General features: G+C 40.5%; 2 protein-coding genes across 5 annotated transcripts in view; one reads left to right on the forward strand and one right to left on the reverse strand.

The window, feature by feature from the left end:
- The window catches only part of LOC124596327 (adenosine kinase), a 108,327-nt gene extending 90,072 nt beyond the window's left edge, over positions 1-18,255 (reverse strand). Inside the window, exons 1-3 of one of the 4 annotated variants that reach the window (XM_047135426.1) lie at positions 18,207-18,255; positions 17,919-18,096; positions 7,010-7,217 (exon numbers count right to left, since the gene is read on the reverse strand). In XM_047135426.1, the coding sequence (XP_046991382.1) occupies positions 7,010-7,217; positions 17,919-17,935 (225 nt within the window). In that variant the 5' untranslated portion in view covers positions 17,936-18,096; positions 18,207-18,255. Of the gene's footprint in view, positions 1-7,009; positions 7,218-17,271; positions 17,406-17,548; positions 17,755-17,918; positions 18,097-18,206 lie in introns of those variants that run through there. The other 3 variants (XM_047135429.1, XM_047135430.1, XM_047135427.1) reach the window with 3 other exon arrangements.
- A 3,888-nt stretch (positions 18,256-22,143) lies between these two features.
- LOC124595820 (dynein axonemal assembly factor 3) lies at positions 22,144-24,925 on the forward strand. Its single transcript, XM_047134715.1, has 2 exons — positions 22,144-22,225; positions 22,349-24,925. Exon 2 carries the CDS (start codon positions 22,366-22,368, stop codon positions 23,782-23,784), a length of 1,419 nt encoding a protein of 472 aa, XP_046990671.1. The 5' UTR covers positions 22,144-22,225; positions 22,349-22,365; the 3' UTR covers positions 23,785-24,925.
- The last annotated feature ends 1,205 nt before the right edge of the window (positions 24,926-26,130 follow it).

Genomic DNA, 26,130 nt, shown 5'->3' on the forward strand with positions numbered 1-26,130 from the left:
ACTTCCAAATCTGTTGAAGACTTCATGTAAAATAGCATGCTGTGTCCTCCCTACAAAAAATGATAAATCCAGTAACAAATTTTGTTTGTTATCCAATATGATTGTATTTTTGTTAATATCTGCTGGTGTGGTAGTGGGTACTTGGCCAATGGCTTTCACAATGATGTGAGAAAAAGTAAAGAGTTGGATTCAAATGACTGGCTATTCAAGAATCCTTGCCTTTTTTTAAATTTTTAAAGTTACCTTTTTATGTGCAGATGATGTTCTAAGAATCTACAACAGGCGGATTTCATTTTTGTTGGACAGTAGTTTTGTGGATCACTTCCGACGTTCTTCTAAAGGGTGTGATGTGTGCTTTCTTTTAGCGACTTCACAAAGTATGAATGATTTGCAGTATATTATGGCTAAAAGAGGGGTTAACTCCGATGCAAATTCCCTGTAGAATCTGATAAGTATTCCATCAAGCCCTGGGATCTTGTTCAATTTTAGCAGTCTCAACTCTTTCATGGCACCAATATTAATATCTGTATACATGGTTGCCACAAGTTTTTCCAAGTGAAATTCCCTGATTTCCAGACAAGTTATAGAATTTTTCCCTGACACATTTTGAAATTGATTGGTTAATTGAGGGGGTTTATGGGACCAAACAGCATAGTCATCAGCCCTGTGATTCCAAAGTTACTCACAGAAGAAAGAGGGTCTGCTAAAAGTGGATGGATCCAGTAAGGGGAGTCAAACTATAAAACAAGGAAGTTAAAGCACAGAGTAAATGGCATAAAAGGTGAGACCAAATCTAAAAATTGGAAAAAAGAATTTTCCACCAGGGAGTGGTCACTGGGTCTCAGACTGAGAAAACATGAAGAGAGGCCCCAACCACAACCACCCTGCTCCTGCTCCAGGAGTAAAGCAAAACCTTGTATTGAACGTTCCGCAGCTGTAAGAATAACGTCTGTAATATGAGTGACCTCATCGTCGACGCTAGGAAAGTGACGGTCATCGAAAAAAGTGTCCAATCGGCTTGGGCAAACTTCCAGTGTCGCGGGCGCATATATGGCAGTTGTGGCTGCAATCGAAGGACACATGGAAAGTGGTCACTCTAGTGTGTATCAGCAAGGGCGAACCATTCGAAGCGCCGAGCTAGCAGAACAATATCGACCGAAAGGTCCAAATGAGAGAAATATGTCATGGAGACAGACAAAAATGTTGGGTCCCCAGTGTTGAGGCATACAAGATCCGGTTGGAGGAAGACGTCTATCAATAGTGAGCCACACGGACAAGGATGTGGAGATCCCCAAAGCGGGTGGTGGGCATTGAAGTCCCCAACCAGCAAATAGGGGGGTGGAAGCTGACCAAGAAGATGAAGGAGATCAGCTCGTGCCATTGGTGTGGACGATGGAATGTAAACAGTACAAAGAGAGAAGGTGTATCCAGAAAGGGAAAGACGGACAGCGACAGCTTGGAAGGAAGTGTTTAAGGGGATTGGGTGATAATGGAGAGTATCATGGAGAAGAATCATGAGTCCTCCATGTAGTGGAGTGCCTTCAACAGAGGGGAGATCAAATCGGACTGACTGAAAATGTGGGAAAACAAAGCGGTCGTGGGGACGCAGCTTTGTTTCCTGAAGACAGAAGATGACCGGCAAGTAGGATCGTAAGAGGATCGAGACTTCATCCCGATTGGCTCGAATGCCGCGGATATTCATATGGATAATGGACATAGGGACGACAGAAAATGGAAGAATGTGACCAAGGTTGCCCTCAACTCAATGGCTGCTCAGAGCTTGCGACCGACAGCGTGGAACGGCATTCAGCCGAAGGCAGAAGATCCTGATCCATAGGTTGTTCAGGAGCAGCTCCTGCCACTAGGGATCGGGCGGTTGATCGGCCGCCAGCAGTGCGCCTCGGCGACACAGAAGATGGCCGAGAGCGGCTACCGCAAGGTGGTGCAGTAGATGAGACACGCCGTGGCGGAGAAGGAGAGGAACTGGGTTTCTTATTAGCCTTCTTGGAAACAGGATATCTAGATGAAGGAGGAACCGATGGTTGTGAAGTTGGGGTACGTAAAAAATCTTCACGAGTAGGCTCTTTTTTGGAAATCCGGGTGCCTGACTTTTGGGCTCGAGATTTAGCAGAACCCGATGAAGGGTGAGCCATACAGCGAGCAGGCGAAAGTGGGGAGGTGGAATGGGCGATCTTTGCACTGGCCGATCTGACGACCGTGGCACTAAAGGTGAGATCACAAGTCTGCGTGGCCACCTCCTTTGTTGGCCGAGGAGAGGCAAGGACAGTGCTGTATTTACCTGTCTGAGGCACAGTCGGCTTTCGACTGGCGAATAATTTTCGAGCAGCAAAGTTCGACACCTTTTCCTTCACTCTGATTTCCTAAAAGAGTTTTTTTGTCTTTAAAAATGGGGAAATCTCTAGAGGAAGCAGCGTGGTCACCCATACAGTTGATGCAACGAGGGGATGGAGATGGACAAGCACCCTCATGGGCATCCTTACCACACGTAACACATTTGGCCGGATTGGAACAGGACTGGCTGATATGATTGAACCACTGACACTGATAGCAATGTGTAGGGTTTGGGATGTAAGGGCGAATGGAAATTATCTCATAGCCTGCTTTTATGTTCGATGGGAGTTGAACTCTGTCAAATGTCAAGAAGACAGTACGGGTTGGAACGATGTTCGTGTCAACCCTTTTCAAGACTCATTGAACAGCGGTTATGCCCTGGTCAGAGAGGTAGTGTTGAATTTCCTCGTTGGACAATCCGTCGAGGGAGCATGTATAAACGACCCCATGTGAGGAATTTAAAGTGTGGTGCGCTTCCACCCGGACAGAGAAGGTGTGTAGCAGTGAAGTATGCAGCAATTTTTGTGCCTGGAGGGCACTGACTGTTTCTAACAACAAGGTGCCATTTTGTAATCTGGAACAAGTCTTTACAGGACCTGCAATTGTGTCGACACCTTTCTGAATAATGAAAGGGTTGACTGTGGAGAAGTCGTGACCTTCGTCAGACCGAGAAACAACAAGGAACTGTGGCAACGATGGAAGAACTGTCTGTGGCTGAGACTCATTGAACTTATGCTTGTGAGCAGACATAGTAGAAGATGAGGAAACCATTGCGGAAGTATCCCCCATGGTTACCGGCATCTCCGATGGTGCGCTCCTCCCTTGTGGGGGGCCTCTCTGAGGGCACTCCCGCTTTAGGTGATTGTTCACACCTCAGGTCACACCTCCTGAAAAATGGACGGAGGGACCAATCGGCACTTTCGGAAGGTATCAGCTCGGGTAATCACCCCTCCCTGGGCCCGGCCGTTACCAGGGGGTACGTACGTGTCCTACCTGTCTACACGGGGCGGGGAATTACGCGTTACCCCGTCACCGGCTACGCATGGAAATGCGTGAGTTGGCCTTCAGACACACACAGCGAGGAAAAACAAAGAAAGGGAAAGGAAAGAAGAGAGGTCTCAAACGCCACAGCGGAGAAAAGGGTAAAGAGAAGAGGTAAGGAAAAGAGAAGGACAAAGGAAGGACCAAGACTTGCAAGCAGAGAAAGCAAAGAATGTGTTACATTTTCGAGCGTTCGTCTCCGGATGTAGGCACAAAACATACTCTCAGAGGGGGAGAAAGGGAAGGAAAGAGGCAGAGGTTGCGGGGGGGAGGGGGGGGGGGGCGATGATGGGGGTGGAAGGATGCGGAAAAGGAAGGTATGCAGCCCGGAAAGGAAGGAGGGCCACATTAGCTTAGGATCCCGTGCTCGCTACGCACGTATCCACAAAAGAGTTGTGGACCCCCTGGGGGGTTTAATGAGCTTGTATGGGTACACCCCAGCGAAGAGAATGACAATGTACTCATTCATTCTCGTAACTTTTGATGAACCTGCTTTAACAGTGTTCATTATCACACAAGTAACAGTCACAACAAATCAAATAATTCCTGTACACACGAAAAACAAAAGAATACTAGAGAAGGAAATTTGCTACTCACCATATAGCGGAGATGCTGTGTCGCGATAGGCACAATAAAAAGATTCACACAATCATTGCTTTCGGCCATTAAGGTCTTTGTCAGCAGCAGACACACACACACACACACACACACACACACACACACACACACTCACACACATACACTCAAGCAGCTGGTAGTTTCAGCTCTCTGAGACTGCAGACGTGTGTGCAAGTTGCATTTATGTGTGTGTGTGTGTGTGTGTGTGTGTGTGTGTGTGTGTGTGTGTGTGTGTCTACTGCTGACAAAGGCCTTAATGGCTGAAAGCTATGATTGTGTGAATCTTTTTATTGTGCCTATTGCGACTCAGCATCTCCGCTATATGGTGAGTAGCAACTTTCCTTCTCTGGTATTGTTACATTCCATACTGGATTTTCCATTGTTTGAAAAACAAAACAAAAGCACAAGATGCAATGAATGATCATACAGGACAGCAAGCGGCCTGAAACTCAAGCACAGTGTATGTGGGAAGTACTGGGGGTGAATGTTTGTCAGCTGGGGGTGGTTGCTGTGGCTACAAGTTTTGTCAGATTGACCTAATGTTTGCTGTGCTTTCTGCATGGGCATCAAACCACCACTTCCATTGTAGCTGTCAATCCTAAGGTAAATTTGAGCAGACTATAGCTTGACACAGAACCTATGAAGTCTCTGGTTCATGCCTTCCAGCTAACCCTGAACCAGGGGGACTCAGTTCTGAAGACAAAGCTACATATTATGAACTTCAATAAAATTCTGTGGGCAATGCTAATCTTGTCAACCTCCCTCAGCAGTTGCTGAAATTATTAAGTATGGCTGCTGGAGCCCAGATGACAGGCATTGTCTTTTCTAGTGTAGTCTGCAACTGGTTGCACACTTTACCCTCAATGGCTGCCAGAACAGCCTCCACAACATGTTGAATGTGGCCCTCTCCAGTTATTAAAACTGAGTGCACATGGTGGTTCTTATTTCCCAACAGCGTACCGCTCTTCACCAAACGTTTCAACTGTTGATGACAGACACCTAAAATTTCCCACCTGGTTCCCAGGTAAAGTTGTGTTGCACTTGCTAAGTTTCAATTCTCCCTGACTCTCAGTTGAGTTGACAAGAGATGACCTGTCCTATATTCCTGAGGATAGTACTTTAAGTCTGATATCTCTGGTACCTGTCTATCAGGAGCCTGACGCGCGAGCGCGCACGCACGCGCGCACGCACACACACACACACACACACACACACACACACACACACACACACACACACACACACACACACACTTGTAGCTGCTTCGAATCACTTCACAGCAGTCAGGGCAATTTCCATCTCCTTAGAAAAAGCAACTAACTCAACCTACATCCAAAAATAGAACTCATATTGAGGTTGCATTCTGGCTGGTTCATTCTATGTACACAAATAAATGAGTGAAATGCATAGACTTCGCACTTAGTTGATTTTGTATCCCCTTCTACACTAGTATGCTAAAGATAAACACTGCACCATCAATTTGGTCTTCTAAAAACAGGGAAAGTCATGAAGCACAACAAAGCAACAACTCAACAATTTGCCCATTTGGATTTGGTACCTTTTGGAAACAAGCTCCACATATGTGCATACCGCTATACCATGACTTTTGTTACCTCATTGTATAGGTATGGTATGTTGTTCAGTCATACACATATGAAAGAACAAGCACCATACCCAAATAAGCATCTGACGGCATATTTATCTTTCAGTGCAGATGCACAATAATGTTTGATCTCTCGAGGGAATACAGTACAGCTGTGTGTGAAGAATAATGGATATGGGGCACTACTCAGTAATGTGCAGCATAGAGAGATTTAGGTTGGGCAGGAGACGTGCTCAGATAGCTAAAGCGGTTAAGGCGACTGCTCTGCGTAAAGTGGGAAATCCAGGTTTGAATCCCAATTCAGAACAAATTGTCATCTGTCATCACTGAGTTATTTCAGTGACCAATTGCAGCAAAAGTTGGAAATTTTTTTCATCAAGTATATTGGACTTACTAAACTGACACAGCAGAAACACAATAATGTATAAGTTTGATGTTGCACAAATAGAAGATAGCCAGCCTCACACGGTCCTAGATCAGTGCAAAAGTTAACGACAGATAGTAGCTGGTACAATGAACATTCCATCATGTGAGTACACAAGAGAGTGAGTCCTCTATGTGGTAGGTGTGTGGTTATAGTCAACTGGAGGTCGTGAGGTCCAACTAGGTGACAAAACAGGAGCTCCGAGGCGATAGCCTCTTCCTAGAGTGCTTCTTGTGAAGACAGCTTATAGACTGCGGCACCACCAGTTGTGAAGGCTGGAGGCAAAGATCGATCTCCAATAGCTGTGACATCTCCATGTTGCTGCTGGAGTGTAACTAAAATTTCATTCAGCAGGATTTCCTGCTTTGATTAGACATTTGAAATGTATCTAGTAACTACATTACCCATTTCAGAAGCAGGGAGAGATGGTAACAAAATGAAAATTTTAGTCAAAGGTTAAGAAGATAAAAGAATAAAATTAATCATCATTTAATTCTACAGGACTCAGTTTTCTTGTTTCCACTGATCTTATTAAATTTTTCTTGATTTTTCTGTTGGCTCTGTTGTGGCTGTATTTCTGTCTGCTACTAACTCTCTCTTGTAACCCTTTCCCCATCCATAACACAATGCTGCTCATATATCTTTGAAAGGATTAAAACTATGTGACCTTGCAAATACACGACATCTCATTTGAAACTACCAAGGGAACAGGCTGAATTAGACTTATTATTATTATTCAACATATATGTCACACACACACACACACACACACACACACACACACACACACTCACACACCACTCAACAGTCATATTACAAACAATATTTCTACACAAGTTTATTGGAAGACATTAAAATTGCAACAACAATTCATAAATGGCAACACAGCAACTGATAAACATTTTAACACTACAATCATTTCACACATATATTGGGACAAAATGTGTTTCACATTTATATTTTCAATTTACCTGTGCAACTCTGAGTGCATTTTGTGTAGAGCCCCCAACAGTATATTCAACTTTATAATTTTCCACTAACTCTTCATACAATGGTTTGTGCTTTTCCTCTGCCAGTATTTGATTGTTAGGTTTCATATCATATTTTTTCAGAAATGATTCTTGTACTTTGGCTGATATGTCCAGCAAGGGATTTCCCATCCCCAGGATAAGACCTTTGCTGTGGAGTTAAGAAACAAGTATTATTATCAACTGTTGACTTCGTGTGTATTCAGTGACTGTATCCTACAAAAAAGTGCAACTTGATTACTACAGCATTAAACTGATTGGCGTCAGACAACATGATTTTGATGTGGAGACTGCTGATAACTGAAACAATTATAAAATGTACTATTTCAGAGGAGTTTTGCAAATAAGTTCTGAAATAAAAAAACTGAAGACACTTTCACACAATAAGTGCTAATGAAAGAAGAATAAATATCCATTAATGTTAATTTTACAAAAATCTCTCTTGTTAGAACTAACTAGCAGTAAAAAATACACCCTTTTCAACAACATATTGTAACAGTTGAAATATGATAGCTTTCACACCTTGTGTGCTACTTAACTCAATCCCTGAAAATCGAACATTGCCTATTTACAGGTATCTGCTGTAACACAATGTTACCAATGGAATAAACCATTCTCTCTCTTACAGTTATTAGCTATGAAGTGACTAAAAAGCTTTGAACACAAGACCAATCTATGAGTGACGTGCTACATAGTAAAACATGTGATCACCACAAAATGCACAACAGTTACAGATATGTGCACAGGCAACATACACACACAAAATCTTGAGCATGCAGCAAAAGTTACAGAGAAGCCAGAATACAACTGTATCAATAACAGACTAACACATACCTTAGAAGAAGGTAGATTAGGCACTTAATGTATCATCAACACTGAAGTTTTTATAAACTGTGTACTAGCTTATGTGGATGAGGATGGATAATAAAATGGCATATGTCCTATCCAAAGGTATCATACCTAGGTATGATCCCAGAATCATTTACAGGAAAGCCTAGACATTAACCTGAACACAAGAACTATTTTTTTTTTTCAGTTTTTACAGTTTTGAATAAATTTGATAAAGTATTAAAGGATAATATGTATGGCATGAGGGCAGTTTTTTTTTTACAGTGTTTTACTAGATTATTCGATATACGTATGGACCCAGTTGAACAGCTGCACGCATCAGCATGCTGCTTCCAGGATTTGTGGACATACACCGGCCCTGGATCAAATCCAACCAGTGCATTTATGACAAGCGCTAGTGTGCCCGCCAGCCTGGATGTGATTTTTAGGCAGATTATATCTGACTAAGTGAATAATGGGCTGGTACCTACCTCTTCCCTCAGTTACATGATTCACAAACATTTGGAAACGTTCTCTGACTTTCATGTGGGACACAGAAAGGTAGGATACACAAATTCTGTCCCAGGAAGAAAGGGAGGGAGGGAGGGAGTGCGTGCGTGACAGGAAAGAAACCTAACCACCCTCTACCACTAATGTTGCCCAATCCATATTAACAAGCTGATTCTACATTCTATACACTAAGAAGATTCTACACACTTATGCAATGATGTTTAATTTCTTATGTCACCTTATATGCATAGACAGGACATTCATGAACTGTTACCATAATCTCCATGATGCCTTCTATATATGACAGCAAGTCTCTTACAAGGTTTCCAACTCTGGATGTGCAAGCACGACCTCTGGTAAGAAGTGTTGAAGAATACAATACCTATTATTTATCACTATTAATAAATCCCCTAATGCAGTGATTTTTTAAAGAAAAAAGCTGTACATGCATTTTACATGTCCATTAATTTTCCTGCATTATTCATTCAAATGCTTATTTATTTTCCGTATACTGTAACAACTTGTTCAATATGTTCATCAGGAACTTTTGTTGCCATGCACTAAGTCTCACCATCATTCCACTCCCAAGCATTGTGAAATACTCTCCTCTGAAAACACACTTTTATCAATGTATGTCTTTATACATTTAAAATGGTGCTTGTCACTTGGAATAGGTTGACGAGGTATGCAAATTTGGCCCATTGAATTTGACATGCAAAACAGCTTTTTTTAAAATGAAAAATGACTAATATGATGATTTGGTTAGAAGACGGAAGGGGGAGTGTGCATTTCAAAGCGAGAACTCGCTACAAATTGACACCACGAGGGATCTCATCAGACTTTATTGCAATAACATGCAATAGAATGGAGTGACTAAAACGTGGGACACGACAGAATCTCTCTTGTTCTGACATATTATTTTTTATGTGAAGACTCAGAATGCCTAAAGTAATGCAGGAATGTGATAGAGACACAAACGTGTGATAGTGGCAGAAATATGTGAAAGAGGCAGAAGAACCTGGGTAGCTTCAGGACACAATGAAGGCACGCTGACGCTACTGAGCTTACAAAATGACCGAATCTATAGCTGATCTACAGATCTCTTCCATACTCATGTAATAATGGTAAAGGGTGCAAAGGAAACGTAATTTACATTCAAACTAATGCAATACATAAACCTTCGATGACAGCTTTTGTTAGCTGTTGATGCAAAGTACATATTTCTGGGCAATCTTATATAGTATTTCAAAGCCCTAATTCATTACATATCCTTCCAGTTGTCTTTAGAATTCCACATGTTTGGCAATGCTGTCTACATTTCCTGAATGAAACTGGTATTTTCAATAAAATTCTTTTGGGCATGTGACCACTTACGACTGTCTGTTACAATATATGAAACATTGGCAGTTTTAAGTGACGTGGTCACACACCTGATAAAAATGTTTTTTTAAGATGGACTCTGATTATGAAATACCTTGCTCATATTCATTCTGTTAATGAAACTGTAAAATGAGCTCTAAAAATCAAAATTACTACCCCCTGCAAGGTTACCACGATGGGTGGCAAAACAATTTGGTGCAATAGGAAGATTCACATACAGCATGTCTTTTTTCCCCTTTATATTTCTAAGGTATCTTCAATATGTCAACTGCTTATGCATTTCTGAATTGTAGAATTCCCTCTGCTTTGCAATGTAATGTCTATATCTCACAATGTCATCATCAATACTTGTTCTGTCTTGCAGCAAGTTTGGGCATGGTCTCTGCCACCTCTACCTGTCTTGCACTTTCTTTTTTAGCTCCATGTAATTATTGCTTTCCTCACTAACACTGTCCTTTAGCTGAAATCTCTTTCTTTCTCCCCCGTCTTTCCATTACACACCCTTTCAGTTCCTTGCTGGAGTAAGCAATGCCATCTCAAAATGTGGCCCAGTCAATTTTTCTTTTTTGTTCTTGTGGTATCTAAGAGGTTTCTGTTCTCTGCAACTCTTCTCAATACCTCTTCGTCCCTCACTCTGTCTTCTCCATTCATGCCCTTAGAATGTGGCTGTATCGAAATTTAAACAATAGACTCGTATAAACATTGTGTCCAATTGTCAACAGAACAGGGATGCGGCTGGCTGAGGATGAAGTGTTGAGGTCAAATGACAAGTGATCGCAATTCTGATATCTGAATCAAATGAAACAACATCTTCCAGCTAACTGTGGTCATGCAGATACTTTAAATATATGGTTTGTTTTTTAATTCAAAATTTAAGTTACACAGTAATATGGGAGGCCAAGTAACTTTTATTGAATCCCATACTACATTTTAATGTGACACCGATACAGGACACTATTTTTCCACAGAGTCACCATTTCTCTGTAAACAATTTAATAGTTAAATTTCTCGAGGATAGAAACCTGCTCCTTGGTCACAAAACCATTTGAGAATCGCTGTGTAAATATCCTCATTAATGAAACGTCTCTTTTGTCCCAGATGTTCTTTCAGCGTACCAGAAAGATGAAAGTGCGTTGTGCAATATCTGGACTGTATCATGGATGCTTCAAAAACCACCATCGAAAATTTTAAAGCAAAGCCTGCATTGGACGCATTGTGTATGGCGATGGTTTCTCGTGTAGGAGAACAACCTATTTGCTTAATTTTCCATACCACTTGTTATTTAGGGGATTGTGTGCAGAGATTTCAGTGTTGCATAATGGTTGTGCACTTTGATGTAAACCCTGCACACACACTCCTAAGAAAACAATAGTCACAACCTTCACTCCCGATGGCGAAACTTTGCATTTCTTCCACAGAGGTGAGAGGATGTGTCTATTTTTGGGTCAGGTGTGAAATGATGGACCTATGTCTCATCACCCGTAATGATGCAGCTTAAGAAAGTATTGCTTCCCACAAATAACATTCAAGGAAGTCCAGAGACATCATAAACCTTGCCCCTTTTCATGTAGGTGACACTGATCACAGAACTCAGCGTGAACACAACTTTTGATGCTACAGACAATCTTGGACAACGGAATGACACTGCCCATAGAGACGTACATCTGTTGAGCAATGTCTGCGACAGACACCTGGGATTGCTATGAATCGTTTCTCTGATTGCCTGCACATTGTCATCTGTGGACGATGTCGTTCGCCTTTCTTCACAATCAACATTACAAATGTTTGTGTGGCCTTGATAAATTGTTGGCATCGCTTCATTACAGCTGAATATGAAATTACATTTGATCCACATACAACCAGAATTTCACAGTGAATGTGTATGCTATTTAGATGTTTTGCTTGAAAGAATCGCACTGTCCCACATACTTCAATTTTGGAGTGCATTTCCAGTTGCTATGCCATTTCACTCATACACTGTGATGCACCTGTTACTTGAAATGAAGCAGAACTGTGTTTGCAGGAAACTCATAACCCTTAATCTCTTCTAACAGTATGCCTCTCGGGTTGTGTAATGGTCTTACTGTGGGCTGGTGTGTAACGTTTTTCCTCAAGTCATGTATTATCTATTTACAGGTTGCATAGTGGAAGTTATCTCATTACTTGTGAGGTATAAAAATACAAACTTCATAAGACTGGTGCAGTTACCAGGACACACATTTGTTCTGACACAGCTGTACAAATTATGGATGAAATACTCAACAACTGTATGCCTATGAAAATCTGCAAAGAGTTTCAACACCTATGGGTGATCCACGTCTAAAAATGTGTCAAACAATATATGAACTAGTTCTTTATCATTATCAACAAGTGCAGTACCTTCAAACAGGTGATGAAGCTAAACAACTGGAATGCCTTCACTGGATACAGTGGAAAATCCAGGATGGAACGTAACAATATTAGGAGAATACACCATAGAACAGAGCTGCTGATTTGCATATAGGCAGAACCAAAAGAATCACAATTAAAGCTTTCTGCCATTAAGGCTTTCGTCAACACCAGACACACACTTTCGCATGCGCACGCGTGTGCCCATTCACACGCGCACGCATGCGCGCGCCCATACACACGTACATGTACACGTACACACACACACACACACACACACACACACACACACACACACACACACACACACACACACGTGTGTGTATGTTTGTGTGGGGCCGGCTGAAGTGACTGAGTGGTTCTGGGCGATACAGTCTAGAACCGCGCGACCGCTGCGGTTGCAGGTTCGAATCCTGCCTCGGGCATGGATGTGTGTGATGTTCCTAGGTTAGTTAGGTTTAAGTAGTTCTAAGTTCTAGGGGACTGATGACCTCAGCAGTTACGTCCCATAGTGCTCAGAGCCCTTTGAACCATTTTTGTGTGTGTGTGTGTGTGTGTGTGTGCGTGCGTGCGTGCACACGCTAGCGGGTGCATGTGTATGTCTACTGTTGACAAAGGCCTTAATGACCGAAAGCTTTAATTGTGAGAGTCTTTTTGTTGTACCTATCTGCGACTCAGCATCTCCACTTCAATGGATAATTTTATTTTGTCAATGAATTAAATTCCAGCGAGCTACTTCCACTTGGTGAACAGTCATCAGTGAAAGATGTATAATGATTACAAAGAAAAAAAGGTGAACCAGACATGTAGCCTGGTCAACGGGTGGTAGATGATCTAAAGAAGCTCTTTATTATATACCAAAAGTAAGAAAAAACTATTGCAATGCTCAAATGGATGATATGTAGACAGCAATTGAAAATATGCATGAGCATTGTTCTTCCAAAATATATTAATAGCAGTTCAGAAATCCCCACAAAGAATGGCACTGGCACTTTTTAAATTTCAGGCTTGCCATTATTTTTTTTTAAATGTGTGGTTGTTTCTTTTCCTTTATTGATCTTTCATTCACTTGTTACTTGCAAGCAGAGTCAGCTGGCAGTGGTTTAATATGCCACTCTTCAGGCACACGAATTTATGCTAGTAAAAATAGTTTTAAAATTTAAAAAAGGGAAAATATTTACTTGGTTTTTAAATTATTACAATACTGATTACAGAACGGTGATTTGTAAAAGATAAAAGAAAAGTAAATAACTTGAAAGAAGTATGGCAAAAATGATGAAGCAAGTAAAAAAAGAAGAAGAAGCTGCGCCAGGAGGGAATAATTTGGAAGAGATTTTGAATGCTTTGATATTTGAAAATGAGTATGGGTAATAGCAAAATATTGAATTTGGAATAGATGTAGCTGGGCTGGAGGCTGGATCATGATTATGAGGAAGTAAGCATAGAAGAGTATGGGAACAGAATTGGGAGCTCTGATATGAGGTAGGATAGGGTTTGGTTCAGATTTCTTAAGGGTAAACACCAAGGCAGATTTAACTGTCTGGGAGAATCAGTATGTTAAACCGTTTTTAGATTGTGAGCTCCTTGGTTTCTTAACTTGCTGAAGACTCAAAAATAAATCTTAGCAACAATCTTCTTGATTAAGTTGGCTATTTCCTGGGAAACACTTCAATAAAGCAGTCAAACTCAAACCCAAGGTATTATGTTCTTCAGCTCAACTAAGTTTATAGAATTAATATCTAAAATGGTAAATCCAGGATGGAATGTAACAATATTATAAAAAGGATAGTTGCTACTCACTATATAGCGGAAATGCTGAGTTGCAGATAGGCACAACAAAAGGACTGCCACACAATATGCTTAAGGCCAACAAGGCCTTTATCTAACCCCCCCCCCCCACACACACACACACGACCACAGTCTCTGGCAGCTGAAGACGGTCTACAAACAGCAGGCAACAGGACGGAGGTAAGTAAAAAGACTGGATGGATTGTGGAATACAGGACTGTGTAGTGCTGGAATGGGAACAGGGAATGGGCTATATGGGTAAGGACTATGACTAACAAACGTTTAGGCCACTAGGGTTATGAGAACGTATGTTATATATTGCACGGAGAATTCCCACCTGCGCACTGTAGAAACGCTGGTGTTGGTAGGAAGAATCCAGGTGGCACAGGTTGTGAAGCAGTCATTTATATGAAGAATGTAATGTTGGGTGGCGTTCTCGGCAACAGGGTGGTACAGTTGGTTTTGGCTACACTTTGTCAGTTGCCATTCAGGCGGACAGACAGCTTGTTGGTTGTCATGCCCATGTAGAATGAAACGCGGTGGTTGCAGCTTAGCTTGTAGATCACATGACTGCTTTCACAGGTAGCCCTGCCTTTGACGGGACAGATAATGTTTGTGACCAGACTAGAGTAGATGGAGGTGGGAGGATGTATGGGAGGAATACCATTGTGGGGGATGGAGGTGGGAAGAATAGTGGATAGGACATTTCTTATTTCAGGGCATGATAAGAGACAGTTGAAACCCTGGTGGAGAGTGTAATTCAGTTGCTACAGTCTTGGGTGGTACTGAACCACGAGGGGAATGCTCCTGTGTGGCCGGATTGTGTGACTTTCCGAGGTGGAGGGTGGCTGGAAAGATAAGACACAAGAGATTTACTTTTGTAGAAGGTTGAGGGGGATGGCGTCTGTAAAGGCCTCGGTGAGACCCTCAGTGTATTTTGAGAGGAATCACTCTTCAGAACAGATGTGACAGCCACGGATGGCTGGGTTGTATGCAAAGGACTTCTTGGTATGGAATGGGTGGTAGCTGTCAAAGTGGAGGTATCGCTGGTGTTTGATAGGTTTGATATGGACAGAGGTAATGATGTAGCCATTTCTGAGGTGGAGGTCATTATCGAGGAAGGTGGCTTGTTGGGATGTGTAAGACCAGGTGATGTAAATGGGGGAGAAAGTGTTGAAGATCTGGAGGAATGTGGATATTGTGTCTTCACACTCAATCCAGATCATGAAGATGTTATCAGTGAATCTAAACCAGCAGAGAAGTTTATGATTCTGGGTGTTTAGGAAGGATTCCTCTAGGTGGCTCATGAATAGGTTGGCATAGGATGGTCCCATGTGGGTACCCATAGCTGTAACGCAGATTTATTTGTAGGTGATCTACAAGCTTCTCTCCTTCTCCGCTACCTTCCCTCTCTCCCCACCCTCTGTCTAATCTCCCAAATGCACCTAGCTGCTCTACCCTCTTTCCACGTCATCCCTGCACACTGCTCACCATCCCTGCCCCAGCCTCTTCCTTACCCCCATCTGGTTGCCTCTCCCATCATGCGCTGCTGTTTGTAGTCTGGCTTTAGTTATCAGAGACTGTGGTCATGTGTGTGTGTGTGTGTGTGTGTGTGTGTGTGTGTGTGTGTGTGTGGTCTGTTTCTGAGAAAGGCCTTGTTGGGCGAAAGCTTCTTGTGTGACAGTCTTTTTGTTGTACCTCTCTGTGACTCAGCATCTCCACTACATGGTGAGTAGCAACTATCCTTCTCATAATGTTGTTAGACTTAATATCTGTCAGTTACTGCAGTTAGGACTGTAGATACATAACCATTCTACAAAAAATATTTTGTATCTTGTTTTTAAAATGATCCAAGACAAATACTGAAAATAAATTGGACTTTTATGCACTGTGACTTACAGTATATTAGTTTTATTTTCCTCTCTTTGCACATAACCAGCATGGTCTGCATACACGATTCATTTTTGCTCTGCTAAGAAACATACCTTTGTTCTAAGCTTTCATTCAAAGAATAATCATTAGATCTTTGCCAATTGTGGCTTACCCAAAAAGCTACACACATCACCATGAGCACTGGCCCCACATTAAAACCATCCCCTGAATGAACAGCGAGGACCAATGTGCCAGCCAGCATGGATGTGGTTTTTAGACAGTCTCCCACATCCAACTAGGTGGAGAATGGACTGGTACCCATGTCTCACATCACACATTTTAGCATGGCAAAGATGGAACACAAACAATGGGGTACACAATTTTTATACCAGAGTGGGGCGGGGTTGCAGGGTGGGAGGGGGTGTGTGGTGCCTGGAAGGACAACTGACCACCCAAACCACTAACATATCAAATCCTGTTTAACATGCAAACCCCATGTAGATAACAGACAAAGGACAAGGAAGAAGATCTTTACCGGGTGTCTACTTTGGTGAAAGTTACAAAGTGGACCCCCTTGCATTTTTTGTAGTTTGCACAACATACATACATAATATGCACCAATATACTCTGAGACTCATCCTTTACATAATGGAAGTTCTCTGAATTGCCCTTGCAGTTTTAGTTGTTAGTATAAAGTGTCTTGAATATGGTAAAATGTGTTAAATATGGCAAGAACGCAGACATCAGGTTACACTACAGATATGTTACCACAATCTTTATTTCACAATCATATCTGTTGGTTTCATCAACTCAAAACCAAATTATCACTTTCAACCAAGCCTAGAATAACGGGATAGGCTACAGATCAGCCTTTCAACACAGTCAAAATTTCAGGGAGAGGTATACTATCACACTCAAGCCTTTTTTTCCCCCCTCTCTCTTCTCGTACTACAATTTGGACATTTTTCTTTTATGAACACCTGAAATTTTCTCAATCTTTTAAAGCATTAAGCATCCCACAGGCAGACTTCCAATTTCAATTTCCAAAGCAGAAGAGTACAAGTAGCCTGTTTAAAATCATGTTTCAAACACATTGGATGCTGCTGTTCTCATAAGTTCAAAGAAATTATCCCTTGAGAAATGAAGTTATTGTGTCCCTTTTGTCTGTTGTTTGACATCCTGTTCACATGGGGAGACTGAATATTTGTCCTGGTATATAAATGCAGAGCAATCACACAGATTCATTTGTGAGAAATGATGGCATTTGCTGTTCCAGAACAAAAGTTAGACCTACCTATATTTATGAAGAATTTAACATGAAATCAATGAAAAACAACTGTGATGAATAGAATCAGGGCTGTCTTAATCATGGCCTCATGTTTTGCCACATGCACAGTTTAGAATAAATAATATTATATGAGCAGAACGTTTCCACTTACCTGAACATAATATATGAAGGAAGGAAGAAAGGGTAAAAGAAAAATTGCCAAATGCACAGGAAGCGATAGAATACTGGTATGTTAAAATAAACTTCCCTCTGTGTAACAGATGGCGTTGTTCAACGTCCACCTACAGTGGAACGTATGACGTAAAAGTAAAATACAAAATAAACAAAACAATGCAACAATGTTTTGCTGCGACGTATCTCCACAAAATACTGAAAATTTCTGTACCATGTAATACTGCAACGTTTGTACGTATTCTGCAAACATTTACCAACATAGAAAAAGGTTTTGATCAGCGACAGTAGTCGCTGCAAGAAGGACAATTTTTCTCCAGATTTACAGGTGCCGTTTATATAAATGTAAATCGTATTTCTATGACGTCAATGTGCACCAGGAAATGACGCTAGTTTCGCTACAGGATGCACTGCAGTTCATACAGACAAACATTCACCACATGTATCTATCGGACTCACTAAAACTCATGCTCCTGCGTCGTTTTCCCTAACTGATTTGGGATCTCCTCGACAATTTTATATATAATTACGTTAGACAGCAATGAAAATTTTACACACAATAGTTCAACTATATGTAGTTATATGAATAATTTAATCCAGTAAACTCTATCTTTTCCGTTTTCTTACCGTAAGTGAGGCTCCATGCTTCGAAATTCAGTCAAAGGCAGAGGTCAAACTACAAGATAACTAAGGTTATCAGTCTTAGTTTCTACTAACATTTCAAACAAGCTCTGCGAGTGCGGGAACCATATCGCCCACACAAAGCGTGTTTTCGTTCGTCTGTTGCCAACACCTGCACATGGAACTACAGCCACAAATACGTAAATAAACGTGCATTTTCTTGGATATTCAGAGGAATACTGCCATTTACACACTAATCACAGCACACGTAGACAAATGAATCTTTTATCTTACTGGCTCATGATCCGAATGGTCCCGTCGCCAAGCTAAAGTTCTTAATGATTAGAGGTGGCAAAAAATAACGTAACTGATAGAAATAACCGGTTACTGAGAAGTAACGGTTACTGCGATAACCGTTCCTCTGATTCTGGCAGTTATTTCAATAACTGTTTAGTGTCAACAGTGCCTCGCCCCATCTGTTGACCGAAGATCGTACTGCGCATTTGGAGGCGTTCTATAGACCATGGGAATAACTGTGAGACTGCGCGCCATCTGTTGATAAGAACTGTGTACTATTTCGTGGGCCTTCGTTATTTTTAGCACAAACAATTAAATAAAGTTAATGTCCGAGCCGTGGCTGATAGGAGCTGCAGTACAGGCATTAACAAGTACGGTCGTTCCCTTAAGCCACCGCCTTACGTGTTAATTTAGCTTGGACGGGTAGTCCAAGGAAAGTTACTAAGGAATTCGAGCGACTATGGAAATAACTGTCAGAGCCGGTATTCTCCTCTGGCAGTTATCGTTATTGGCTCGTAGTTCTAGTTCTCTGGTAGTTATCGGGCTACCACCACAGATAACCTGGAAGCTGGTAACGGAATAACTGTGTGTCTAGACGTTCCTGACTCGGTGACTCCAGTTAAAGGTCGTAGTTCCAGGTGATATTTCCAGAGAGGATAGTAACTGGAGCGAACAAATATTTTCGTACTGCTACGGAAATAGCCGCTGGCCATCACGAATGACAAATAACATGTCAGAAAGTATAACATAATACAGTGGAATATAATAATTATTGTCCTCATCATTTGTCAGGAGATTGTCAAAATACGTGAATATATCACAGTAACTGCTAATATTTACAGAATTGGTACACTGACAGAATAAAACACAGTTACGTACTTTTAATAAATTTATCGTACACAGAATACCCGATCTTGACTGTTGCAACCAAGTGCTGTCAAAACTGAAATATAGCAGAATTTTTACCAAAGCTGGTCTATCAGTCTCTGTTACGATATTCATCTACAGAGTAGAAGGAGGGGTCACTGGAAGCGTCTGATTCCACCCGTCTGCTTCGACGTAAAGGTGTTGTGGTGTGTGAATGTCACTACGGCACGGTGTTTATGAGTTGGTTTTTGTGTGTGGGGGGGGGGGGGGGGGGGGGCTGTCGATCTAGGTTGCAGTGCCGGAATTTGCTGGTGGTAATTAATTTTTTTTTTTTTCTAGCTGTGATGTTTTGTGTATTTATGAAGTATTGAATGTGATTTAATTTATGTAGGGATGATTGATTTGTGGCCTTTTGGGATTGTGGTTTTATTTTTCGCAGTTGTAGGTGTTGGTTTTTTGGCATCAGTAGCTGTGGTGGACCTATATAGGTCACCGGATAATGACCGATTCCCATTTTCATAATTGTGTGTGTTGATGTTTTAGTATCGTCATCTGAGGTTGACCTATGTAGGTCAAGGGAAATGTCTGATTCCAATTTTCGTACTTTTAGTTGTGGGTAGTGGTGTTTTGGTATGGTCACCTATAGTTGACCTATATTGTTCAAGGGAAGTGTCCGATTCCTGCAGATTTTTGTTGGTGTAGCAGAATGCTGTATTTTTTTTCTTTTTGTTCTTCATTTTGTGTTTTGGGATCATGGTGTGTTTTTTTTTATTAAAACCCCCAACTTCCCGCAGCTGTCTCATTGGTGGGAAATGTTATTGTATTATTTATATGTATCTTCGTGTTTGTTGCCATGTGTATGTAGTGACGTCATAGACACACTTAAAATAGACATTTCCGGCATATTGATGATGGGTGGAATCAGACACTTATGTATCAAATAGTCATTCAAACACACTGTAAACCGTGCCTTATCTGAAACCAAGTTTTTAATGTTTGCTGACTTGCTGGCAGCTTATTGAAAATGCATGTTCCTGAATATTGGACTCCTTTTGGACCAAGGTAAGTAATTTTAGGTCTTTATGTAGATTGCTGTTCCCATTTCTAGTACTGATATTATGTATTAAGCTATTGGTTGGAAATACTTGTAACAAATTTCATTAAGGAATAAATATACTAGGAAGCAGTGGTTAGAATACAAAGTTCCTTGATCAGGTTCCTACATGATGTTCTTGAATTGATACCACAAACGATTTTTATTACACGCTTTTACATGCGAAAAACTTTTGCTACGTTTGATGAGTTACCACAGAATATGTTCCCTTATGAAATAATAGAATGAAAAAATGTGGTATGCCCTTCCCAACTGAATTTATTATCGAGTTGTAGTCCCAGAAATGTAACACTGTCAACCTTTTCGATCTGCATGTCTTCATATGTTATAAACATGCTGTCGCTGGAGAAATCGAGCAGTTTGCAAATCTGACATAAAACTTGGATTAGCGTACTCACACTTTCCCCAATAGGACTAGCTTTTACAGCACAGGAGTAAACGAATCTGTCACATTACGTATATTTTTTGTTGTATTACAAGGCTGTACACTTTATTCTATTATGTGAGCAGCACAAGAAATTAAGCTTCGAATTTAACCTACAGTACTCAGTTTACATATTACTTCATACTTAAAAACGCACGTTGTTAACATTTTACTTAAACAGTGCTTTGGCGAAGTTCCGCGTACTTTCTGTCGCAGCTGCGAAGATAATATTTCTAACAGCGACCGATAACCTACAAACATATAATCTGAAACACTAATAATCGTTCTAACATCAACTAAAATGTACCCGGAGTTAATAAGCTGAGGTTATGACACGATTCATATGACATTCCTGCTATTTCACACTACTCGCAGTTATACTGATAACTAAACTGATGGATTCCAACTATGTCGTTATTTAACTGTCGGAGTTATCGGTATTCGCTAGCGAAAAATAACTTGGCAGTTATTAATAACCGTTAACGATAACGGTTATCAAAGAATAACTGGAACTGTGATAACGGTTACTCCAGAATAACCGTTTGGCCCACCTCTATTAATGATCCTAATTTTAGCACACACGCATGTGAAAACAGAGACGGCGCTTTACATCAGATCTCGACTGCGATTTTGTTTTGTAAACTACTCTTCAGAAAACGGCGTTTATGATTATCATCTGTATTTGATCATGTATTTTCCGTCAAACTACGTCATTTGAATACCCTAAAAAAAAGGAAAAACTGGAGTATGCCCTATATGAATAAAACAATTTCCACGTTGTTAACAACCGGTTTTTGCACTTCAGGACTGAACTTCGTTGATGTTTATGTATGCACTACCTACTTGCTCCAATCTCCGTAGGTCACAGTGCAACCACTGCACAAGGAAAATTTACATATTTGACGCCGACCCCGTGCGTTGCAGTCTTTTTGCGAATTTTTTGTGGTGTATTGCATGAAAGCTACCTGTCTATTAACATTTTTAAATGGCTACCAGTAATCGACAAATGATTTACACTCATAGTTTTGTAAATGAGAATAGATGAGACCGTAATGGGTATATTGGGTGGTGTAGAACCATAACTGTTGTGACGTAACGTTGACTTGCAATACTATTGTTGAAGATTGCGGGGAATTTACTACTCGGTGACCCATTGTGAATGTCAAATATTAATTATTAAAATTAACTTGAGTACTTTTCTCACAAGTGAAATCAAACTACTGGTTTCGGGGATCAGACGTCTACTTATACATTTCTAAAACGGAATCGTTTAACCTGTGAAAAATTCGCTATTACAATGGGCAATTTTATTTCTATTTTCCGTGCCACTATATTAAGAAAAGTTTAATACAGAGTTTATTTTGAATAAAAGTTATCTGCTAACTAATGTTTGCAGTTAGCGTGAAAATAATCCAGTGAAATTTTTCTCCAGTGACAGTACCTACAGGAAGCAATTTCGTTGCAACTTTCTACGGTATCTAGGCAATATTATGTCAACAGCTTCTTGGATCTTTAATCTCTGGGTGTGTCTAGGAGACCAAATTTTAAACAAGCTTATGCTTCGCTCGCAGTGGGTTGCATTTCTTCTAAGTACAACAAAGGCATAACGCAGTAAGTTTTTACATCATCTTTAATGATTGCAATAGCAAAACTCCAAGCAACTGTTCTGTTCTGTCGAAACCTTCCCATGAAATTATTTTGGCAAGAAAATCTTGCTATATTTACTATTTGCAGGTTCTCTTTCGTCCAGGATGTTCTGGGGTGTGACAAGAGCTCTTGATTTACAACACGTTTTATATACAAATCAGCCCAAACGTGTTGGAGACAATCTCATTCCAGATGAGTTACCAGAAAGAACACCTTTGAATATTTTGCTTATCGGAACTAGTGATGCTAGACACGTAATAAAAACCTTAGCAAAGTCGTACACGCATAGTAAAAGACACGTTAGATTTTTTGTCTATGAACTTCATCTTGAAGTGCTTGCACGTCAGATGTTGCTGCTATCCGTGGCTCTTGAACCTCCTGAGAAACTGGGTCTTTTAGAAAAGACGAGGATCTTCATGGAGCTATACGGAAATGCATTCCTCAGAGCAAGCACGGCCTCATACCTATCGAAAAAATGTAATCATCTAATACGTATGATAACTGATGAAGAACATATGAAAAAAGTTCTACCATTATTCGACTTCAGCCACTTAAAATATCGAGACCGCGATCGCTTGGAAGATATTTTCAAATTCTGGAGATCGCTTGATAGTAGTTTCGATATGACCGATCTCTGGGATAAAAGGCTGCGTAATATGTTGGGTTCACGATACGACTCAAGAGAAGGGGTATTTGATTGGGACTATTATATGGTTCTGAAAGACCGTGGCAGTGAATACATTAATTTCCAGGAATACAAACAATTCAGAACCAATGGCGTTGGCTTTACGTGGCTGGAAACAGAGTACGCTATTAGCAATCCTACACTCGCCGCTTATGTCATCAGAATGGAAGGAAAACTCCGACATCACGGATACATTGGCGATGTTGTCAGTGGCCCATTTTACGCATTTGGAATGGAAACCGACCAGACAGATATGAATCGTAAATCTAACGGCGTGTATATGAAGAAAGCAACTGATATCTCTGAAAGAAATCTGATGCAATATTTCCATGAACTGCAGAATAAGTCTCCGTACGTCCATGTGCCAGTGAAAGGAGAAACGAACAGTGGAGTCGTTATTACAGAAATAACAAGTGCTCCATTGGTCTCAGAGGACGACAAGGATATGAAAGTCACGAAGGTACCCGTGTCAAATGCTTCTGCGGAAGAGCATGAAACAATACCGGTTGAAAATGGTACAGTGATATTTTTGACAAGTCCAGAGAAAGTAGATTGTCTGCAAAAACGCGAATTCAAGGGGTTATTTGACATTATCGTTGTATCACAAAATATGACACATGTGCTGAGTAAAGAAATACTATCTGTAGCGAGTAAGGATGCGACAGTAATAATTGAGAGCAGGAAGTATCTTTTATCACTGACAAAGGACCACCTGAAAGAATATTCAGATACACTCGAAGAAAAAGCACAGCTTTGCAACTTCGAGAAGATACATAATTTTGATCCAAAAAGCGACGAGTATGCATTTTTCAGGATGAGACATCCATGTGAAGAATAATCACATCAAGAATTTTGTTCATGGTTATCTGTGTTCTGTCAAGGAACCATCACTTTCTCAATACTTTTTTTCACATGTTGTTATTAAATGTGCCTTCTAAGTAACCAAGAAGGCCTAGGTATTGTAGGTGAGACATTTACAGCTCATTTGCGTACGTGGTCAGCTTTCCACCTTTCCAGAGTAAATTGGAAGAAGTAATTTGCTTTCATGTCTTGTGTGTTTGAAATTGAAGTATTAATTGCCTTAAGAATAATATATATTGTGGACGAAGTATATGTGGGCCCAATTTTATAGACTATTTTATTGCATTGTGGCATTGAAACTTGAAACTTTTTCTTAAATTTTTGTCTACTAAGCATTCCGCGTTTCCTTTTTCTTAAATTTTTGTCTACTAAGCATTCCGCTTTTCTTCTAATTTTCAATGTCAGTCATGAGTCTCGTGATTTTGTAAAATTAAGTGGAGCTGATAATAAGATCTCCATCTTGATTTGCCGCCAAAACGTACTGTTTGCTCCATCAAGGGGAAGAAAAAAAAAATTCAATTAAGTAGGGAACACACACGCCGAATTTCTGGTTTGTATCTCCTTAAATTTAATTCTTATGGCATATACATTTCTCATACACGCCGTACGTATTTTTAGAATAGGTAGTTTGAATCAAAATGGTATGAAGAATATACTTGTGAAATGGAGTGATAAAGATGAAATGTTGCAAGTTATGAGTATGCACTCAGAGAAAGATGCAACTGTCCAATATTTAAGTGTTTGTACGAAGGTAAAGATCTCAAGGTTTTCAACTAACAGTAGCAATCTTTAAAATTAATGTTCATAGAATACTGGTATACAATATACTGTTCAACAGTCTTTCATTTCTCAGCTTTTTGTATGTTTCTGTGTCTAGCGTTGACTATTAGTCTGCCAAGGCAGTTTGTTCAGTCAGAAACTCATTAATGAGCAAATACCTAATCAAACTCAGTGTGTTTATCAACATAAGGAAAGTGAACAGTCACATAAATGTGTTAATATGTAGTTGTGAGTTTGGTAAATGTTGCTTGCTTTAATATTTTGTGTTTTCATTATATAAGATATGCAATATTTTGATACAAGAGTGTTACTACTGTATTAATTTTAGTTTTCAAAACTGTAATTTCTTGGACATGAGTCTACCCTTACAATCAAAATTTCCAATCAAATAAATAACAAAAATTAATATCCATGATATGATTGTTATTATTCAGAAATAAATAGCACCAGCTAAAATGCAGCCCATAAGTGTGTGCTGTTCTTGGGCATAAGTTGAGTTTACTACTTTTTGTAAACACACAGAAATCATGCTGATTGCTGTCACATGATTAGAAGCTGCTGCAAATGTATTTTGGGTAAACTACTGAGATCCACATGCCAGATACTCTAAACTTACCTCAAATCCTCATCTCCTATGGCTACTGTCTCCTTTCCAGGAAATACTGGACTGATCAACAATCACTGATTTTACAGTGGATGGTGTGTAAGTGAGAAGCAGGAACCAGGGAGAACTCAGTACATTATTACCATCCTCATAACCAATAAAACGATGGAAAGTTCAGGATGGAATAACGACAATATTAGAAAAGGATAGACTGCTACTCACCTTATAGAAGAGATGTTGAGTCACAGGCAGGTACACGAAGAGACTGCTATACATTTAAGCTTTTGGCCAAAAGACCTCCTTCTGAAATACTACAAACACACACACACACACACACACACACACACACACACACACACACACACACACACACACGACCACTGTCTGTGTCTACAGTGGCCATGTTGCCCCCCTGACCAGTAAGTTGGAGGTGCCTTGATGCAAACCAAACTACAATCCCTCCTTAAAACATCAGACCACTCACAAGGACTAATACCTCAGTCCATACAACTTCTTACCCCACCCAAACCACAAACTCTCACTTTTTACCTTCTTCCAAATACACACAAACCCAATCAGCCCAGCTGTCCCATAGGTGCTGGGTTCAAAGCACACACCGACATGTATCTGCCTTAGTTAATCAACACTTGCAACCTATAATGCAAAGACTGCCATTCTGTGTTACAGACACCAACTATTTCCTAGATCATCTGAAACCTGTGCCTATCCCACTCCCATCACACACCTTTCTTGCCACCACTGATGCCACCTCCCTCTATATCAACATCCCCCATGTATATGATCTGTCTGCTGCTGAACATTACTTTAACCAGTGCCTTTTGATTACACACCCATGACATCCTTTCTGGTGACCTTAATCAACTTTATACTTACCAACAACTACTTTACCTTTGAGGAGTAGACATGCAAACCGATCAG

Source organism: Schistocerca americana, chromosome 2 (genome assembly GCF_021461395.2).
Source record: "Schistocerca americana isolate TAMUIC-IGC-003095 chromosome 2, iqSchAmer2.1, whole genome shotgun sequence".
Classification (NCBI taxonomy): Eukaryota; Metazoa; Arthropoda; class Insecta; order Orthoptera; family Acrididae; genus Schistocerca; species Schistocerca americana.